The 20,326-nt window shown below is 37.0% G+C and overlaps 1 protein-coding gene across 6 annotated transcripts in view; it reads left to right on the forward strand.

The window, feature by feature from the left end:
* Positions 1-20,326, forward strand: part of OXR1 (oxidation resistance 1) — a 138,406-nt gene that overhangs the window by 65,949 nt on the left and 52,131 nt on the right. For 4 of the 6 annotated variants that reach the window (XM_053947733.1, XM_053948499.1, XM_053949327.1 and 1 more), the window contains 3 exons: positions 11,189-11,271; positions 16,960-17,067; positions 18,166-18,285. In XM_053947733.1, the coding sequence (XP_053803708.1) occupies positions 11,189-11,271; positions 16,960-17,067; positions 18,166-18,285 (311 nt within the window). Of the gene's footprint in view, positions 1-2,616; positions 2,634-11,188; positions 11,272-16,959; positions 17,068-18,165; positions 18,286-20,326 lie in introns of those variants that run through there. The other 2 variants (XM_053950865.1, XM_053950064.1) reach the window with 2 other exon arrangements.

Here is a 20,326-nt window from a genome sequence, read left to right on the forward strand (position 1 = left end):
TCCTTGTGTGCATTGGGTCACAGTTCTTGCACAGAAAGGATAATTGGTAACTGGCTATATTTACAGTGCCACTTTATTTATTTCATGTCCCTCCTCACAACATACACAGAGTGATAGAGACAGTAACTTGTTTTTCAGCAGTGAAATGAAGTACCTTGAATAAGGCCTCTGCAAACAGTTAAAGACTTTTTGACAAAGATTACACTCTTTTGCAGAACCAAAATGGCAGTAAAATACTTCAGCATCTTCTGGTCTTTTAATCTCTTACAAGGCCTTGTGTTGAACTGTTACTATAAAGCATCTCCTGTAATACATGGGATTTCTTGGAGGGAAAGGCTCTATTTTTTCCCCTCTTCTTCTGGGAGAAAGGCTTAACTTAGAGTGCATTGTAATGTTCTGGGTTTTTTTCATCTAGCTTTGAGCAGAAAATGTATCTTTTCAGATGCTTTCATAATGTAATGCTTAAAATTTGTGTTAATGACAAGTTCTAGAATGCAGAGTGAGTTTCTGCATATATGGACTTTAATGCACCTTTTTCCTCACCTAGGTGAACTATGTGCAAGGCAGGTAGGCCTTGGCCCTCCTGTGCTGCCTTCCCCTCCACAAAGTTTCTATGAGTTATGGGCAGAAACAAATCCTTATGACTGTAGAATTCTTCTGTCAAGCATTTTGCTGGCTTTCACAAACCACCTGTGTCCTGGTAATGGGTGCTGTGGAAGCTGTAACAATGATTACAATGCTTCATTTGAAATCAAACCTCTGTTTTAATTAGAGATGGGTCCCCTGGCATTAGCTTAAGACTTAATGGCAGACTCTAAATGCTCCAAATGCTTAGTCTCTGCAGTGTTCTGAACCCAGACCCACCTATTACTGTAATTTTTCTTCTCCACTTAAGGCTTTCAGTGTTTTGGGGTATTTTTTGTTGGATTTTTTTTTTTTTTTTGAGTGGTTCAGTTGAGACTGCATTACTTGTTAAGAGACTAGTTCTTCATAAATGCCTTAAAACCATGTTTCAACTTATATGAAACAAAAGCAAACCTATTTTAGCTTCTACAATGAAGTATCTCAGTCAAATGTAATATTAAGAATTTTACCTTTACTGTTTTTATGCTTGTCTTTTTGAACAATTGAACAGCTTTTCTATCAGGTTTCCAAGTTCAGGGAGGCAAGTCTGTTCAAATGCTGTGTTTTAAATCACTTCTTTGGACACATGCAGAACAGTCTATAGTATTTCTTAGTAGGGAGAACGGACGCACTGGAAGAGACTGAGTAGTGCCATAGGAGGCTACAAACCTGTTTATCTGGTTTATACTGTTTGTGTCAGCAGCGTAGTCAGTGAAAGAACTTCATAAAGATTTTGTCTTTTAATGGTTGTGATGCAGGATAAAAATGTGAATATAATTAGAAAGTCAAGAGAAAACATCTGGCTTTAGTAAAGAGACTCTCAATGTCAGAGTGTAACATTATTATTTTTTTAAAAAGGCCTGTAAGCTTTGAAATTAAACTTCTAAGTATAATCTATTGATAATTTATAGGATGAGCTAATAGGTATGTATTCAAGCCTGGATTTACCTAGAAACTTTAGCTAGAACAGTGTAATTTTTCTTCATTATTATGTACTATAGAGGTTAGCATGCTAAAGTTGCATGTGGTTTTAGTTGCTTTAAGATGCAACTCAAGACTTTAGGGAATGTGTGGTTAAGAATTATCTTTTCTGCAGAATTAACTTGAAGGTTCAGTTTAATTTGAGTCTCATCTATACAAACCTTTTACTTAAATGAGCCAGCAGCACATCCCGTAGTTCAGTCTGTTGTTTGCTTTGCTTTGTAAGAAGAGTGTGACCAGCAGTGGAGGGACATGGTTTTGCTTCTTTTCTGTGACTCTGCTGAGGCTGTACATTGAATGTGCTCTTTGGTTTGTGTACCATTGTTAAGGAGAGCTGCTGGGGAGCTACAGAGGGTCCAGCCAGTTTATTTAGGGGCACAGGGCATATGGCTTGTGAGGAGGGGTTGAGGGAGCTGGGCTTTAGTGATGCAGAGGGAGACCAAGGCAACTTACAGGCAATCTAATAATGACCTTCATCTACCTAGAGGGACACACTCTTCTTAGTGCTAAGAGATCAAGGAGGAGCAGCAGCCATGAGTTTTAGCTTAGGAGGTTCAAACTGGACAATAGGAAAAACTTCACATAGAGTGGTCCGTCCCTGGGACAGCTTTAAGCTGACCTGATTTGATGTTGATGATAATTCTAGTTCAAACTGGAGGCTGGAGTAAATGTATTCAAGAGGCTTCTCTTCTGGATAAGCTTTTCATTTTGTGAGGATATACTTTCGTACCTGGAGTATTATGCTTCTTCCCTCCTAGATATTTTCACCTCATTTCATGGAGAGAGAAGATACACTGCATGGGTAGTGCTGACTTCCTGCAGTGTGTCTTTCATTAAGTACAGACATAAAATAAAAATCAGTGATTCAGAGACTCCTCTCAACTGTCAGGGAAGCTCTTATAGCTGCCTTCTATTGAAACTTTTGTTGTGTTTTTCTCCCTCAGGTTCAACTTGATTGTTCAGTTCTGAACCATCTGGCCTGTGGGCTTATATACATTTCTTTCATACCAGCTTTGGAGTCTTGATTGGTAAGGCTACCATACACAGTATATCCAGTAAACTGTGTGGCTTGTCAGTCCTCTGTACTATGGTCAAGGTAGCAGCAGTACATTAGAAGGATAAATGTGCAGTGCCAACTTATAATACATTTCTCAAATCTTGCTGTAAAAGTTAGTTTCTTTCTTTCTAAAAAATCTGTCTTAGAATAAAGCAAATATAAGACAAATATAAGAATAAGGCAGGTTTTCTGCTTTCATCTTGATTCAGTACCTCATTTTTAAGAAATTACCAGGTGTATGATAAAGTAGGAAAGAGGATTCAAACTGGGGAGACGCACTTCTGTGAGTTTTCTTGTACACACTGTTCCGGATGAAGCACATATGAAATGTACCAACACCCTTTACAAAGATGCGAATGCTTTGCTTTCATGGCTGAAAATAATTCAGTTGGTACAGGCATAAGAAGCAAATGTGATCTTGGAATGTATCAGGCTGGTGACTCAGTCATCTTGTGATATGTTAATGTATGCACAAGCTCTTCTTCAGACTTCTGTGCTACTAGTGTACAGGATTTCTTGAGTATTCCCTTGGTGCATGTGATGTTAAATAATCTTTTACTTCAGGTTCTGCTTTGTACTATTGCATCTTTCCCTGCTTTTGTTCCTCCAAGCTTTGGAACTTCAGAATTCATTGTGTGTCCTTTTACACAGTCTTTGCTGTTGATTATCCTTTTGAATTTGTCTGCTGATGTGCAATTGAACTGTGTTAAAAACTACCCCATTGGGATCTCATTAATACACCTCTCCATTCTCCTGATTTGTATTTCTCTCGTCTTCACTGAATCTTTTACATATTTTATAATTCTTTATCCAGTTTTTGCTGTTCAGCAGGATTCTGATGTATCAAATGTTTAGCTGAAGTTTAGTTTATATACTAATCTAGCAGATGACTGAAACATTTTGTTCTAGTATCCTTTGACTGTATTGCATTTTTTTTTACTGTGTTATATTGGTTGTGTTTTTATCTTAATTTTTCTGGTTAATTTCCATTTCTAACATTCAAACAGTCTAGAAGGTGATACTGAGAACCTGCGTACTCATAGCAGCATTTCAGGTCACTACATGTATGAATAATTTCTTTTCATCAGTAAGCAATGCACCTTGTGTTATATATGTAAATTTCCCTCTGGCTTAGTTTGATGGGGTGGTCTTATGTATCTGTATTGCTTGCCAGAAAAATGGAAGGAATCATAGTTACAGGTAACTCAAATTGCAAGTAAGGCTGTTTAACCCTGCTAAAGTTGGGAAGGTGATGGTTTCAGGCTAGGTTTCTCAGTGCTTTATTCTGCTTTGGAAATGTCCAGAGATGGAAACTGCACTGATATTTATCAGCTGCACTGATAAATTAGGAGTTTTTGCCTTCTGTCTACTCAGAAGCCCTTTTGTTTCTTCTTTGTCTGTTACCTTTTGTTATCCTGCTATATGTCACTGGCTCTGTCATCTTGACACCTCTGGGAAAGCTATTTAGAAAGGTACAGGATGGCTGCTGTTACAGTCCTTCAAAACCACTTCAGACTGGAGAGGCTCTGTTTTCCTGGCCTCTTCTCACAGCCCCCGACTACCTTGGTGTCCCTTCACCGAAATAGTTTTGTTTGTCTGTGCCTTCCTTATATTGAATGGGGGCAGGGGGAGCCACTAGAGCCACTATTACAAAGGCAGTGCAATGCAAGGATAATAAGTGTGCTTTCAGTCTGCTGACCTCGGTTTATAGTAATACAGCTGAGGATGCTGCTGGCCCCTCTTTGTTTCCAGGTCATGCTTCAGGCTCCTGTTTTGGCTTCTGCCTACCAAGACCCTTGGGGTTTTTTTTCAGCAGAGCTGCTCCTTGGCTGAGCAGTGCCAGCTTTACAACACCAAGGGCTCTTCCCTCCTGTGCAGAAGACTTGTCCTGCTGAATTCCATTAGGTTCCTTTCAGCTTGCTCCCCAGCCTGTCCAGGTCCTGCTGAATGGCAGCCCTGCTATCATGTACTGGTCCCCTATTTATCTGCAAACGTAATGCAATAAACTTGTACAGTAAGATGTTCACTGGGGCTCTACAAGTGACTTCATGACCGATCTCTTTGCATCTGAGCAGAGCAGTTGTAGTGCACAAGTCAGCAGGATAAGCTGACTGACTTTGAACTCTTAGAAAGGGGTAGGTATCATGGGCTTAAGTGTGATAAGGCAAAGTGTAAATTCTTGAAGATATGTAAGGATATAACTTGATATTACTGCTTGATGGTCAAACTGCTGATGTGGTAGGCTTAAGCATGTACAACTAAATGGGCTTAAATATCTGAAAGAGGTGGTGAGTTGTTGTTGGAAAAGTTGACTTGCAGTATCAATAGTGCAGACAAGATTTTTGCAAGTTTCATTAAAAGATGTGTTTGGACTACAGAGAGATTATATGGAAGGTGGAGATTGGAGTTGGGTGATTTCTAATGTATTAAAGTGTATACGTGTATATTGCAAATGGAACAGGAAAGGAAGCTTACTGTTGATTAGACATACTGTGGCATAATCTGAAAATTTGGTAAAGCATTTCTGTTTACTTTGAATGTGAAATCTTATTTTAGAAGAAAGCCCTTGTGATGCACATACCAGGAGTATCATGCACAGAGCACATTCTAGCCACTTGGAGAAGTCTCCTGTCTTAAGTTTGTTTCTCTTCAATTGTTTTTATTCCTGAAATCATAAATTTAATTATTTCTGCCTACATACTATGCATCTGACTGGATAGCAGAGTGTCGTGTGTAAGGGGGAATCACATTGGATTGGATTGATGCTGTATCCGTTCAGGAAAAAGCTATTTTGATGTGTTCGACGTGCTAATGCAACATTAGCAAGGTCTCAGATTCATTGAGCATGGGGGCTTGCTTGAGAAAAATGTGAACAAAAGCATCATGTGAAGAGCAGTGATAAGGATCAAGAGTTTTGAGAGCATGACTTGGAAAGACTGAATCAGAATAAATATCAGTTGCTTAGCAAGAAGAGACTGAAGGAGGCATTATGACATTGCCTTGGTCTGAAAGCTTACCATTTTGGCTAAACTGCAGACTACAAGTATCTTGTAGGCTACTGTTAGGGCCTGTGTTTCTGGTTCCTAAGACGTTGGAAGATAACTGAAAATAATATTCCTGTAATTATCGTAAGCATATCTAACTGCAGGAGGGGAGAAGGGTTAATGAGACAGTTGCTGACTGAAATGTAGTCCCTGCTGTTAGGAGAGTCAGGTCACCAGGTCTTTTGGAATATAAAGATTTCCTACTTTAATCTCTTTTGTTTCTTTATGAATGGATTATAATGATCTAATTGTTATTGAGCAGAACTAATCTAATAAAGATGTAATATCTGTGCTTCCTGTTTTATCAATTAGTGCGTTGTTTCCATGTACTGTTAAATAAAGAAGTATTTGAAAATATTTCAGACTACTTTTCTTACTTTGATTCATTACTCCATATGTGCTGTATATTTAAGATCCTGTGAAAAACTGTGTCCTAGACAAGAATTTGACAAAGTTGCTGCCTTTTCCTTTTTTTAAACACCTGTAAATCTGATGCACAAATGTACATTTCTTGTTGGGGTGTGGCACAGTGGATGAATCATCTTTTTCTTACCTTCTTGATAATAATAAGCTTGATACTTTGAGCTCATTTATTAATTTTAAACCATTTGCAGTAATTGTGGACTTGTCCAGATTCTTTGCTTTTTGTCAGAGGATACTTGTTTGATTTATCAATTTCTTTCTCTGGAAAAAGTGATTTTTGTTATTTTTGTTACATTGGAATGAATGACATATCAGCTGAGAAACATTGCAAATTGAGATTTAATCTTAGTGTGCAGACAAAGTTAAAGGAAAGTGAATTCATTTTACTCTATGCAGAGCTTGTAGATCCTCCTAAGCAGTTTTAGCTTGTATCCTTATCTTTACCAGCTCTTAGTGCCAGAACTCCAAAGGATGTGCTAAAAGCATCAGTGAACAGCCAATTGAGTTCTACAATTAAGCTTAGGTGGCATACTTAAGAAATGAGAAATGCCACTCTTGTCATAATAATTTGAGCTAGCAGTACCACAAGAATATTTTCAGTCAACCAAAACTTAGTGGCACAGGGCCATATAGAGATTGTTTATAGAAGGCCTGCTCTAAATGTTAGGAGTTTGACTTTAGTTGTTTTGAGTTGAATGCCACTATTTCATATTCTAATGTCAAAACTGCCTTATTGAAAACTGCATCTTCCTAAAACATGTTCATAACCCCCTTTTCCTATCTTGTATAAGTATGTTGAAACAGAAAGTCCTCTTTTCTGTGTTGGATGATCATATATAATCGTTCTTATGCTGCAGCTATTTAACCTCAAGATTCTGAGTCTGTGCATTCAGACTAAATATTGGTCTTGTGTCACTTTGAACACTGTGTTTTGCATCTTTCTAGTTCTAGTATTTTAAATCCTAGCTGAAATATTTTCTTGTCATTTGTGGACCTGGCACACACTTCTTGACTTCAATGTTTCAAGCTGTTGTGGAGGCCTGCCCAGTCCTGTGAAGAGGTAGTTGAGAATTAATGCATGAATCCTCATGTTACAAAAAGTCTTGTCTTCTTTCTGTCTAAAACAGCACAGCTAAGAGCTCTGATAACATAGCACCCCAGATCCCATGTTAAACAAGTTACTTGACTCCTGAGGTTGTGTTTAAGTGTGGTCAGTGGTGTCAAGTTTTTCTTAGTGTGGTCCGAGAGCATCAGCCTTTGTTAGCCTTGCTGGCTTGCTGCTGGCAGATGAAGTAATGCTTGTGTGTAACCTAACAAAATGAGTGCCTGTGCAAGAGTTACCTGGAAAATAAGTAAAATGAAAGCATCAGACTGACTCTTGTTGGGTCTGAGGACTTTTTAGACCACTGCATTCTTTCTGTTATTTCTGCTTGCATATGCTTCCTAGAATGCTAGGGGCACTGGAATGGCTGAAAGATGCATTTACTTTGCCCTCAAAAATGAATAGCTGACTCATTTAGTGAGAGATAGAGGCTTTGTAGTGTGTCATCAGGGAAGTTGAATTCATGTTTCTACTGCTCTGACCTATTTTCACAGCTGAAATACATCCTAGTTTTGTTTCTGAGAGGTTAGGTCAAAATTGATGTGTTCTGTATGAACAGACAGCTCGAGGACTTGGGCTGTGGGCAGAGGTGTGGATTTTGATAGCTTGGCCAGCTGGGTAGTCAGCACACACTGAGATGGAGCTCAGTGTTGCCTACCTCCATCTCTTGTTGAGTCAGGAGACTTACATTGTGTCAGGTTATGAAACACTTGAATCCTGTACCCATATAGTGAGGGGGGAGGTAATGCCTTCACAGACTGAAGGAGTGGAAGTGGGCACTGATGGGAAGGGTAGGATTTACTGCCTTAGGTATGGGAGGGGAGGACATCAAAAACTGTAACTGCAGACTATAAACTCTGGGAAACTTTAGGGAGGAGCTCTCCTGGCTTTCCTACATGATGCCTTTAACAGGGACCTGTCTTCCCCACCCCTACCCTCTGTTTGATCTTACTTTCCTGAAGTTACTGGTTCTCTTAAATCTCTGAAGGGCCTAGAATGGAAACCATATGAGAAGTGGCTGAAGTCACTTGGTCTTGTCCAGCTTGCAGAAGAGGAGACCTCATAGAGACCTGCAGCTTCCTCAAGAAGGGGGAAATGGGAGGGACTGGCACTGGCCTCTTCTCTCCGACCAGTGACAGGGTCCAAGGGAGCACCATAAGGCCATGTAAAGGGAGGTTAAGGCTGGGTATTAAGAAAAGCTTCCTCAAGCAGAGAATGACTGGGCACTGGAACAGTCTCCCCAGGGAAGTGATTGCAACACTAAGACTCCCAGAGTTTGGCACATGATGTTATTCTTGATGTTGTCTAGGGCATGGCCAGGAGTTGGACACAGTGATCCTTGTGAGTGACTTCCAACTCAGGATTTTTTTTTTTATGATCATTCTGTGATTATAAGTCTAAAGCAGCAGTGAAGGTTCTTCTGCTGTGAAGAACAAATAATTTCCTGGTTTTATTTCTGGCATAAGGAACAGAAGTGGGTATTTGTACAAGGCTTCATTCTGCTGCTCAGTTACTGTAGAGGGAGAAGATAATTTATCTTGACCTCTTGAGTGGCACCTGTCGGCAAGCTCTTCAGACACTTGAACCAGTAAGAAGAAAAAAGAAATTTGGGTTGAGGAAATAAAACCCACAAGCTACATTGGGCCATATATACAACTGAAGTGTGTGTACATGTATTTGTAGTATGGGACTTCTTTACTTTCATCTAATGGTGGGGAGGAGGGGAAGAAGACGTTTTGTTGTGGAATAAGGGTTCTCTGTTTACAGATTATTAAGGCATGTATGGCATCCTGGATGAGATCAGTCTATTTTCATATGCATCCTTGGACTTCCTCTTAGGATTACTTGACCCACACTGCTCTTGAAAGAAAATAATTAGGCTATTGGCAAAGTTTTGATAAGGGCTGAAAAATTTGGAACAGCTACAGTCAAGCAACTGTTAGATTTTCTGTAGCTTGCTAAGGAGGCACCTGTTGTGCTGCAAGGTCAGGTAGAAACTTTGGTAACAAAATATTTGACCTAGATGAGGAGAACATTGCTGTTCCTAAGCCTACACACAAACTTGTAGTGTATTTTATTGTTCCCAAGATGGCTTCATTTCCCTCAGAGGCATTTGTAGTATGTTTAAACACTATGAATATAATCAGAAATGAATGTTTCTTTCAGCTAAGTTATAAAAAGCTGCTATTAGTAAATAAGGGAAGGAGTACCTTTGCATGTATTGAATGAAGATAGCAGTGTGCAGAATTAGTGTATAGGTTTTTAGAATTGCTAGAAACTTCTTAGAAGTAGGCTTAGTCTTGAATATCATTCATAGCTATAAAAATTTATCATAATTAATACCATCCATAGATCAGTTTTAGGTATGGGTGCATTCTTCCTCAGGCTATATAAAAAAAGGATGGATTAGACCAAAGTTTATATCCTTTTTTTCTATATAAAGAGTACCACAGGAGATTATTTATGTTGGCTCTGCTAGAAATCACTACTTTATCCTGTGTGGCTTGTCCTATATAGCAAATATATAAAATATTTCTGAGGTAGGTTTCCTCTTGTGGGTTGTTTTTTTTTTGTTGTTGTTTTTTTTTTTTTTTTTTGTTGTTGTTTTTTTTTTTTTTTGGTTTTTTTTTTTTTGTTTGTTTTTTTTTGGGTTTTTTTGTTTTTTTTCCAAGATGTCATTTTGTTTCTTCTTCTTTGGCAGAATTTGCTGTGTAATTTGCATTGTGATTTCCCTGCCCTCTATATCTTGATAGTTTTGGCTATCCATGTAGAAATTTGGGAGGGGGGTGTAGGAAAGTTGTGCTAATTCTTCTCTAGTCTCTTACAGTATTGGAGTCATGATACTAATTAAATCTAATGGTGCACTAAAGATGCTGTTTGTTTATAGCACGTTTCCTTTGTACTTTATGTGAGGCTTAAGTGGATTACACTGAATATCCTATTCTCAATGTAGCCATGCTAAAGTATTTTTAAAAATATAGAAGGTTTCTTGCTTCTATTCAATTTGGCTTGAAGTATTTGAGTAAATTATGGTAAAAAAACCGAATATATCAAAATGGGATAGAAATTAATCCCATTGTAGCACGAAAACTTAATGTCTCATTCACATAAGTATTTTGGGCTTCTTAATAGCAGATATTTGACTGTTGAAGGTGGAGGAGATTAATTTAAAAAAAACATGTGTATGTGTATAGATGCAGATATTAAAACTCTCAATTTTCTAGAGGTCTATGTGCTTTCTATTGAATCATATAACTACACAGGTGCATTGTGATGATCATAAATATCAAGCCAGTTAGTATAAAATAGAGCATACTTTAGTTACAGATGGTTGCTTGCTTGGCCTGTGAAACAGGTCATCAAAATACAGGGTCCCAAAAAAAGAACAGTTTTTCATTTGTATAATTTATGTAGAATCTTTAGTGTTTATTTACTAGCTCTATGTGTTTGCTACAGACAGGATACTTCTGAATTTAATACTAATACTCTTTATTTTATAAAAAAAAAGCTTTAAATACTCTGTACTTATCAAACAGCAGCAAAATATCTCCACTGATTAGATCAGACATGCAGGAACTGCAAATCATCTCCCCTCAGATGAAAGCAGACTGGGTATGATACAAAATCAAACACAGCTATTCCAGAAATGTTTCTTGCCTGATGGGGTCAATGTCCTATTTGATGTCCAATGTTTTCATTAATGTCTTCCTGGATAGCAGCAAGTACTTCTGTAGTTAGCTGGTTTCCAGTTATCAGTTGTTTGTATTGGTCAAATTCTTAAAGCATTGCAGAGGAATGAAGTCCCTATTTTAGCAGCTGGTGCCTGTTGGAATCAGCAGGAGTAAGCTGTGTAACTGGTGGATTAGATGTCTGCCCACGGGGCTGTAGTCAGCAGCCTGTGACAGTACTGAGAGAGGAAAATGAATTTAACACACACATTGCCTCAATTTTTTTCAGATGCTGGCCAGAAGAAGACCCCAGACAAGAAAGATGGGCGACGAATGTCTTTTCAAAAACCTAGAGGGACTCTTGAATATTCTGTAAGTTACTGCTTTACTGTTAGAATGTTACTGCAAAGCAAATGCAGGCTAAAAAGTTGCGTTACAAAATATAAGCAAAACTGTAATATGTATTGCCTTTAATGTTAGAATTCTGTGTATCTGATAGTTTAGTTTGACAGAAATTAAATGAGGGAATTAGCTGGTAGTGCTAATACTGTTTTTTTTCCCTTTAAGTGCCTTTTTCCTTAGAAATTCCAAGCTAATCAAACTATTGACTGGTTCAGGTTTAGGTAACTAGTTAGAAACAAGTAACAATAGTTATATCATTATGTGCAAGTTCTCTGCTTTCAGCATTATTAGTAAACTGTTGCTGTCAGGGGAAATAACAGAATAAAGTTGAGAAGGGAAGCTGTATCTTGATACTGACTTTCTGGTATTCTTATAATAATTGCTGTAGATCTGTGCCTTTTACTGTATAACTCAGTTTCTGCATCAGTATCTGAAAATGGAGCCTTTCTCTCCCTGTTCTGTTCTTGAAATGACCCTCAAACTGTGCTGCAGTCAGCTTTCACATTTGTGGTTACTAAGGGAAACAGAAGTGAGAAGTATCTGTCTTGTGTTATGTACTGGAAATACAATTAAGCCTATAAATAATGCTTATGGAGTTGATGTTAAAATAGGGAAGGTCTGCCACAGTTCCCTTTGAATGCTTTTGAAGCTGGACATGATAAATAAAAATGACAACTGCTTTATGAAAAGTCTTTACTTGACCTCTTGGTGTTCTCTTACTCCAGGAATAAGAGATATGTGCAAGACTTCACTCTGTTACATTAAGCCAAGCTGTGATAATTGCTTAAGTACTGAGAGGGCTGTGATAGTCTTTTGGATAGAGACAGAATGTGTGGAGTGGAGCAAGAAGCATTTCATTAGCTTGGCTTTTATTGGAATTTAGACATAATTCTAGCCTGCTCTAAAGACTTCCTTGAAGTTGAAATTCAAAACAGAAATTCCTGCTGCTTAGGTTCTAGCAGTTGAAGAATGTTAATGTAAATGTGACTGTTGTTGATGTTATATTAACTCCATTTGGTCTGAAATACCTGGGAAAAACAGTCAGGTGTAGCTCTGCATTACTGGCATACATACTCAGTAAATCCAGTAATTTGGCTCTTGCCACCATGTGAGTGCTTTTACTTTGGTATGTAACATACCAGGCAGAGTAAAAGCAACAAACTTTCCTTTTTTTAACTTGGTGTGTGTTTGTGTCAAGTTGTCATATACTTCTGCAGGTTTTTGTGTTCCAGTAGGTGGAGTTTTAGAGCCAAAAATAGCTTTCTTAATACGTACTGAAATATGCATCACTTCCTTGTGAGTCAAAAAGATGATTCACAGGAATCAAAAGCTTTTTGTCATTAAACTTAGTCCACCTTCTAAAGGAGCCTGTTGCATATATGGAACATGGTGCATATCATCTTCACAAATACTGTATTCTGCCAGGTCTTGCTGTACATTTCACTCATGAAGCTTGTGAAACACTTGAGTAGCATCATGTTTAGTTAATATTGTGTGCATCTATTTTAATAAAATGCATGGATATAACCTTTAGGAACTGAGCTTATGCTCACTGTAAGCTATTGTGGTAGCTATTGTGGTAATTTGCTACTGTTGTCATTTATTACTTTATTATATGTGAAGAGGTGCACTTGTGTCTTGTTTCTGATGTCATCCTACTTCCTGTCACAGTGATGACACATGAGCACACATGAATTTATATACCTGCATGTGTTGCTTCTTTGAGAAGTAGTAGAGAATGAAGGCAGAAACCAGACTCCACCTCACCTTCCAGCATTGTTGAAGTTAGTGGGATTTTTTGCCTTTAAGATAATTTCATAATTTTAAATAAGATAATAATTTAATATGTTCATTTTTCCAGTGGCTATGTGGTTTTAGGAGGGAAGGTCTTATTCATGAAGTTTGGAGTGAGTTGGCATCTCACTTGTGCAAGCTATGGGGTTTTAGTATGAAGTAGACTTCACACCAGAAAAAAAATTACTATGGGACAAATAAACAATAAAATAAATTTTCTTTTAAAACCTAAAGACAGAATGCAGTTAATGTTTAAGATTTTAATATAAAATTCCCAAGGCATAAAAACTTGAACCTGCTGTTCTGTATGTAGCAGCAGAGAGAAGATGTCAACAGATATGGTACTAATTAAGGGAAGTAAGTCCTGAACTGCCTCTAAAGGATGCAGAAAAAACTGGTTCATTTTTGCTGATACTGCTTGGACAGCGAACAGATATCTTAATATTTATCCTTTTCTCAAATGTGAGTCAGCATATTAGATGCAAGTTGATATTGTCTGTTATTTCAGAATTCACAGCTGCTGCTCATGCAATATGTTTTCCCCTTCTGCCTTTTGTGTTCCATGTTGTACAAACACAACTGGTGCCTGCCTATAGGTGTCAAAAGAGCCAGCTATGGGTGAATATTGGAACATGAGCAGAGTACTGCTTACTGATCACTAGTGACTGTAGCATGCTAGCAGTCTTGTGACTTCAGTGAAAGCCTTCTAACTGCTCTTCCTTTTGAGGAGAAGAAAGAAATCATTGTCGATATTTACAGATATATTTAATTTTTGTTTAGAAAAACATTTAAGTGAGTAGTTGAAATGGGTGATCTGGTTTATGAGTGTTGTAGGGTCTAATCTACGACTTCCCTTTATCTCTCTGGGGATTGAAGGCTGTGTTCTCCTGAAGTAGTGAGTAAGTACTTAATACACAGATGATGTTGTTATGGTAAGAGGCCAGTATAAATTCCTGAAGGTCACAGAAGCCTCTAGTAGACCCTAGCCTCAAGACTGAATTTTCAGCCTGTATATAGAGAGTGCTAAGGGCACTCTTCTGGCTGGTGCCACTAGTTCTATTGCCATTAGAAGCCTTTACATGCTATTTAGAAAGCTACACACAGGAGTTTTGGTGATATTTTTTTTTTTTTTTTTTTTTTTTTTTTTTTTTTTTTTAATTTCTTGGCTCTTCCATTTTAAACTCAAGGAACGTGTTATTTTTTGGCTGCTGCTTTTCTTTGAGCATGCCATTGTCATAATCTTTTAACCTGCTTTGGGGAATATTGGAAATGTAGGTCATAATGGTGATGTTACTTCATCTGTTGTCTTTTACTAATTATTTTTGAAGTTGGCTTTATGATATTTACCGGGTTTTACTGATGTTGCATATTATAAAAATTAACAATTAGTTAATATAGTCATAATTGGTATTTCTAAAGGCTTGGGTACAGTGCCAAAGTTGTATTATTTGTTCTCACCCTTTTTTTTAGTCTTCCCATCTGTTTAATTTTGTTAGTCTATTTTAATGTGCTTAAGCTACTGTTTGATTTTTCTGGCTCTTGGGCATCTAGTGTTGAAATAAAAAATAATTATTTCTGCACTCTGATTCATATGTATTTGATGTTTAATTTTTAATGGAGGAATGAGTGAATTCTGACTGTTGAGATGCAATTACAGTAAAGTTCATTAAAATACCAGTAGAAAATTTGGTTTAAAATAAAGTTTTTGAATAACTTTGCCAGCTGTTTATCTGAGGGAGATGAAGGTGGTTTGAAACAAGAGACAATGGTGGCTGAAGTTCTCCGTCTGCTGTTATACATAAATGCACCTGGCAAACATGGGTGTATTCTCAATGAAGATTTAATATTCAAATATTTATATAAGACTTTTAACATTCAGAATAGCATTTAAGTAGCTACCTCAATGTATAGGGAGTTTATTCTCTGAGAGAGAAGGAAAAACTTCTTGCCTTCTCATATAGAAGTGAATTGATAGGGGAAAAGCTGGGAATCCAAGGTATGTGGTGGCACTATTCAAATCTTGTTAGTTCTGTGCTTTTCTACAAAGTTATTCTTTGAGATTTTGGCTGTTCAGATTCTACTTTTTAGAATAGTAGAGGGCCTGAGAACTGGAAAATAGGCCTTTGAATCTAGGAAGATACTTTGGAAGTCTCTATTATGTGAGCAGTGTCATTGTTTTGAGAAGGTATCTCTGCTGGTCCCTGAAGTCCCATGTAGTGTGGAAATTTACCTGTGCAAACTTGACAGCCAAACAAAATGGAAGCTTATACTTGCCATTATGTTTATCATGAGTGAGATAAGTCCTTTAGTTGCCAAAATTTCACAAGATGTTTTAATTTCAGAAGGCTGTAAAAGTGAATGCACTCTAAAAAGGGCTTAAGCTTTGTGGTTTGAATGCTTTTAATTTGTTTTATGTCATAAATTAGTCTTAAAATCTCAATTGCTTCAATCATTAAGTGATACATAAGAAATACTTACCTAGCAGCTGACTGTTGCCCTTCAACATTTATATGAATGCAAACTTAGGCAAAACTTTTGAATTTACAGTTTGTTTTAGCAAACTTTCTGTATCGTGTAGAGCTTCTGATGTTCAATGATTTGGCGGTTAGTTTTGTTGTGGTCTGTGAAGCACGTGGTACATATCTGGTCTCATTACAGTCCTGTTCTGATTTCTGCTGTAGTACCAGTTGAACATGGCAAATGAAAATATTCTTACTTTTTTGTATATCTGTGATAGTATATACTGAATGACTGAGAGCTACTACAATACAGTCTTCTATACTGGAAATACTAGTGTAGAGAGATGTTTGCTGCTTTGCTTAGCTAATTGGTTTTTCTGTATAAAAAAATCTCATAATAGGTTTCTAATCCTATCTTAAAAAGCTAATTGCCTTTTCTTTGGCAATGCTTATATCTTTTTGTTAGTGAATCCAGGTTGACAAGTGCACCTTTACAAAATCATATGGAAAAGAATTCTCTAGCTCTACTTGCATGTAACTGCAAATATATCTTAGCTTATATAGCTTCATCTTGTCTTAACTGATAAAATGTATTTTTTCTGGTACAATGTTTATGAAGCCTTGTGCTATTATGCAGTAAAACTTCTGGTTGTTTCCTTGTATCACCATTATTCCTAAGGCTTTGATTTCTTTATTCTGAAATAGTCTTTCTGTATAAAACTTTCTTCCTTTTGCTTTCTTCTAGTAGCTCATTTTGACTACACTTTGGGAGATGGAGGTCAGAATCTGAGCTTGGAAAAAATCCTTTCCTTAGCTGGAAATCACTTTCTCAAAATGTTTATGCTTCATCTGCTGTCATAGTAGTCGACCTGCTTTGCTTCAGCATTTTTGCATTTTCTCAGTGATGGATTTTACTTGAAAGTCAAGGCCTAACAGAAGCTTATTTCAGTAGTAAGAGGGTGTATTTATAGAGAGAACCCTTGAGCTTTTCTGTAGGAGAAAAGCAGTTGAAGAAAGGGAATGAATCATTCTATGAACCCAGTCAATGGTGTATTGCCTAGTGGTAACCAGCAGTGAATTTGTAGAGTGGAAGTTCTGGTGCAATAGCTGAGCCTACAGCTCAAACTGTATGACTGACACTTCTGGCCACCTGGAAATATAGTAGGAAGGTGTATGCTTTTACATGGGGTTGCAGTACACTAATATTTAGGGTGTAGGAATGTTTTTTGTGGTGGGTTTGTTGTTTTTTGGGGGGTGGGAAGTCATAAGAAATAAAGAAAGTTATTGTTAAAGTTCATCAGAATCTTGGTAAATCTACACATGCTAAAATATGTAAGCCACTATTTGAACTAACTGCTTACAGGTTTGTTATGTTTGTTTTGTTTTTTTTCCCCAATTGATACAGGTGGAATCAAGAGATACTTTAAACAGTATTGCTTTGAAATTTGATACAACACCCAATGAACTGGTTCAATTAAATAAGCTTTTCTCCAGAGCAGTCGTTCCTGGACAGGTACTATTACACTATATATGCTACTTATCCAACAAAGTCCTCTTTTACTATATTTCTCATTCCTACCAGAGTGCTAAAGTACTTCTCTTACTGATTTTCTTACTGGCTTTGTAAAAGAGTTTTTCCATTTTCTCCAGTCTATTCCTTGTTCCTATAAAATAACTGCCTAAAAGGAAACATGTAAGGAAGCTACCTGTGTCCCTTATATAAGATCAGAGAACTTATAAAACTAGATGTACTTAGTGGTACAACAAATACATTTAGATACAAGCCAAATTGTTACTTTGCAAATATAGCAGGCTGTTTACCAACTCTAGATCAGCAGACACGTTCAGTGTGGAGCTTACAAGCTTCTGTGACTGTATAGTATATTACTGCCTGCAATTTCTATTCTAATGTTTATGTTCCGCTCTGGAAACTTTGTTTTTACCAGCAGTATATTAATTGCCATTCACTTATTATAGGTCACTATTGCCTTCCCCCCCACCCCCCCTTCCTGTTTTTGCATTCAATTTTCACTTCTCCTTGAAAGCCAGGCCTGGAAACAAGTGATAGGTCAACTGTGGTATCAGTCATTTGGTATTTGCCCTTTGGTTGATAAAGTTCTGCATTCATTTTTGATTGCTGCAGAACTTTCCCTAGGTAGACTGAATGCCTACTATGGCTGAAATAATGTATTAAAAGTGTGAATACCTTCAGTTGAAATTTTTTTATACATTCAGTGAGTCTGTTTCTTATTGCTGAAATAGTAGAGTCATAGCAAGAGAAATAATTGGACACATTTTCCTTGGACACTCTTATTTCTGGCATGCTGTATACTTTTAATGCTTTCTATCTGAACTTCTTCCTCTGTTATTATGACTGAAAATCAAAATTTTATCAATATAGCATTTAAAACTTGAAATGCTAAAATTTCAAGTACTTTGTATAGTATTGTTTTTTTCCCTCAGGTCATAATTCCTTTAAAAGCAATGGTAGCAGAAACGATTTTGTGTAGCTTACTCGAGAAAGCATAGTAAATATAGCTTAACTGATGGGAAATCTAAAGTAAATCTGAAAGCATAACTAACATCTGTCTACATTATATCTTCTTTATAGATTTTGTATGTTCCTGACCCAGACTACATATCTAGTGTGGACAGCTCCCCCTCTCTAAGTCCTGTAAGTCCCCTATCACCTACATCTTCCGAAGCAGAGCTTGACAAGGCTACAGTAAATGTAGGTATACCTATTGTCCTTAAAATTAACCTTCCCTTACAAGATAAATGTTGAAGATGCCATGCTTTCTTCTTAAACTGTTTGTTTTGGGGAGAAAGTATCAGGCAACACTTGGAGTTGAAAGTAAAATAGTTCATTTTTAAAAGTAAATACAAGATTTTAGTCTTTTAAAGTTATAGTTTTCAGTGTGAAAACTGATTTGAAGGCAAATTACTTGTAGCAAAATGCTGCAATTGCACATGGAAATCTTAATTACTTGCATTTCTGTATTTGTTACATTTCAGAGCTTGTTAAACATTTGTCTCTAATCTTATTGATAGTTTTTTTAGAAAAGATGTATTGGCAGGAATGCTCAGTTTCCCTCTGCTTGCTATAGAGGTATTGGAGAGGGTCCTCTAGTTTCATTTCAGAAAATGAAGTTAAAAAGGGGGATTGGTGAAGGACTAATGCAGAATTAATTGCAACAAACTTTTACTTGGTAGTTCTACATTTGTAGACTTTCAAAATGCTAAAAATGTTTAGCCACCCGCATTGCACTGTAATTCAGCTCAAATGTAGATTTTTGAGTAGGAGCTGGCTTTGTAGAAAGAAATGTGTCTTTCCAGGAACAGTGGTTTGCTGTCAGCAGCATCCCATAGGGAACAGTCCAACCAGGAAGATGCAGTATTTGAGCCTGAGCTGCTCTGCAGTTTTTGTAACTATGATCTCATTTGGATGCTTCTTCATGCATCACCACTGTTCTTTTCCCAGTTTTTATCTTTTCCTCTCAAATAAGAAATTTCCATGTTAGCATATTTTGACACTACTCAGTCAAACTGTCAAAACATCTGTTCCAGGATTCTGTGTGCTCAAAATTTAGGAAGGTTTGAGACTTAAAGCATTTACTGATTTGCTTACATGACTTGGTCCAGACAAGTTTAAATATAAAGATTTTGCATTGTTGCTCAACAGGTTCCCAAGCTGCATTACAGCCTATGGTGGCCCTTCTACTGAAAATCAGTGTTTTGTTTTGCTGTGATACCTTTTCTCTGTCTTAGCATGCCAGTTCTTATATCTGTCATTTGTGCTGAATAATTTCTTTTGTTTGATGGCAAACTGAGGGTGGTGTAGCACAGTAAGCAGACTCGCCTGCAAGAATACATTCTTGTATCATATATCTTGTATCTATATCAGTCTCAGAAAGACCTACCCGTGTAACATATGTTGTGAGAAGTTACTAGAGGGAAAAATTATCAATTTTACAGTTGAGAATCTGAGCTTTTCCTACAGATTCCATGCCAGAAAAATACCTTATTCTTCCTTTTGTCAATTATTTTGTGTATATCATTTAGCATATAGTAGATAAGGAGATGTAACCATACTTGTAATTTGTTTGAAAACTTTTTGTTGACTGTATGCTCATATGGGAGATAAAAACTTGCAAGTGTAGAAGAAACAAAGTAAATGAAAATACTTAAAAACCTCTTCTGCAAAAGATTTTTTCATTTAGTGTAGTCAGTCTAGTGCTAAAAACAGTTGGAATATTAAATTTCATTTAACCGATGCACAAAATAGTTATGTAACAAAGTATCTTGTTATATGTTGTAGATCATCACAAGCAGTTCTTAAAGGCTTCAGGGAAGATCAGATTAGCAATGAGACAATATATAATATAAAATAATATAATTATTTTGTTTCTGAGGCCTTTCAAAGTACATCTAAGGGAAGAAGACATGTTTGTCAAAAAACCAAGGAACAGAAATCACTTGTACTTGTCAGTGTAGACTGTGTGCATTTGGTTTTGTTTTCAGTCTTCTCTAACAGCACAAAAAGCACTCAGCTTCTATGTGAGCAGTTAAGGCTGGAGGGTTTTGTTCTTCATCATAACAGCTGTCTTTGATGGTTTTCTTTTCTCTTTTTGCTGGTTGCTATCATTATGAAGGAGACACATACTAGTATACATTCTCTAATGCTCTCTTGATGCCTGTCTTCTTTGACTGTCCTCCAGTTTTGACTCCAGATTTGCAGTTTAAATTTGAGCATGTTTCAAGGTAAAGATGTG

Source organism: Vidua chalybeata, chromosome 1 (genome assembly GCF_026979565.1).
Source record: "Vidua chalybeata isolate OUT-0048 chromosome 1, bVidCha1 merged haplotype, whole genome shotgun sequence".
In the NCBI taxonomy this organism is placed as follows: Eukaryota; Metazoa; Chordata; class Aves; order Passeriformes; family Viduidae; genus Vidua; species Vidua chalybeata.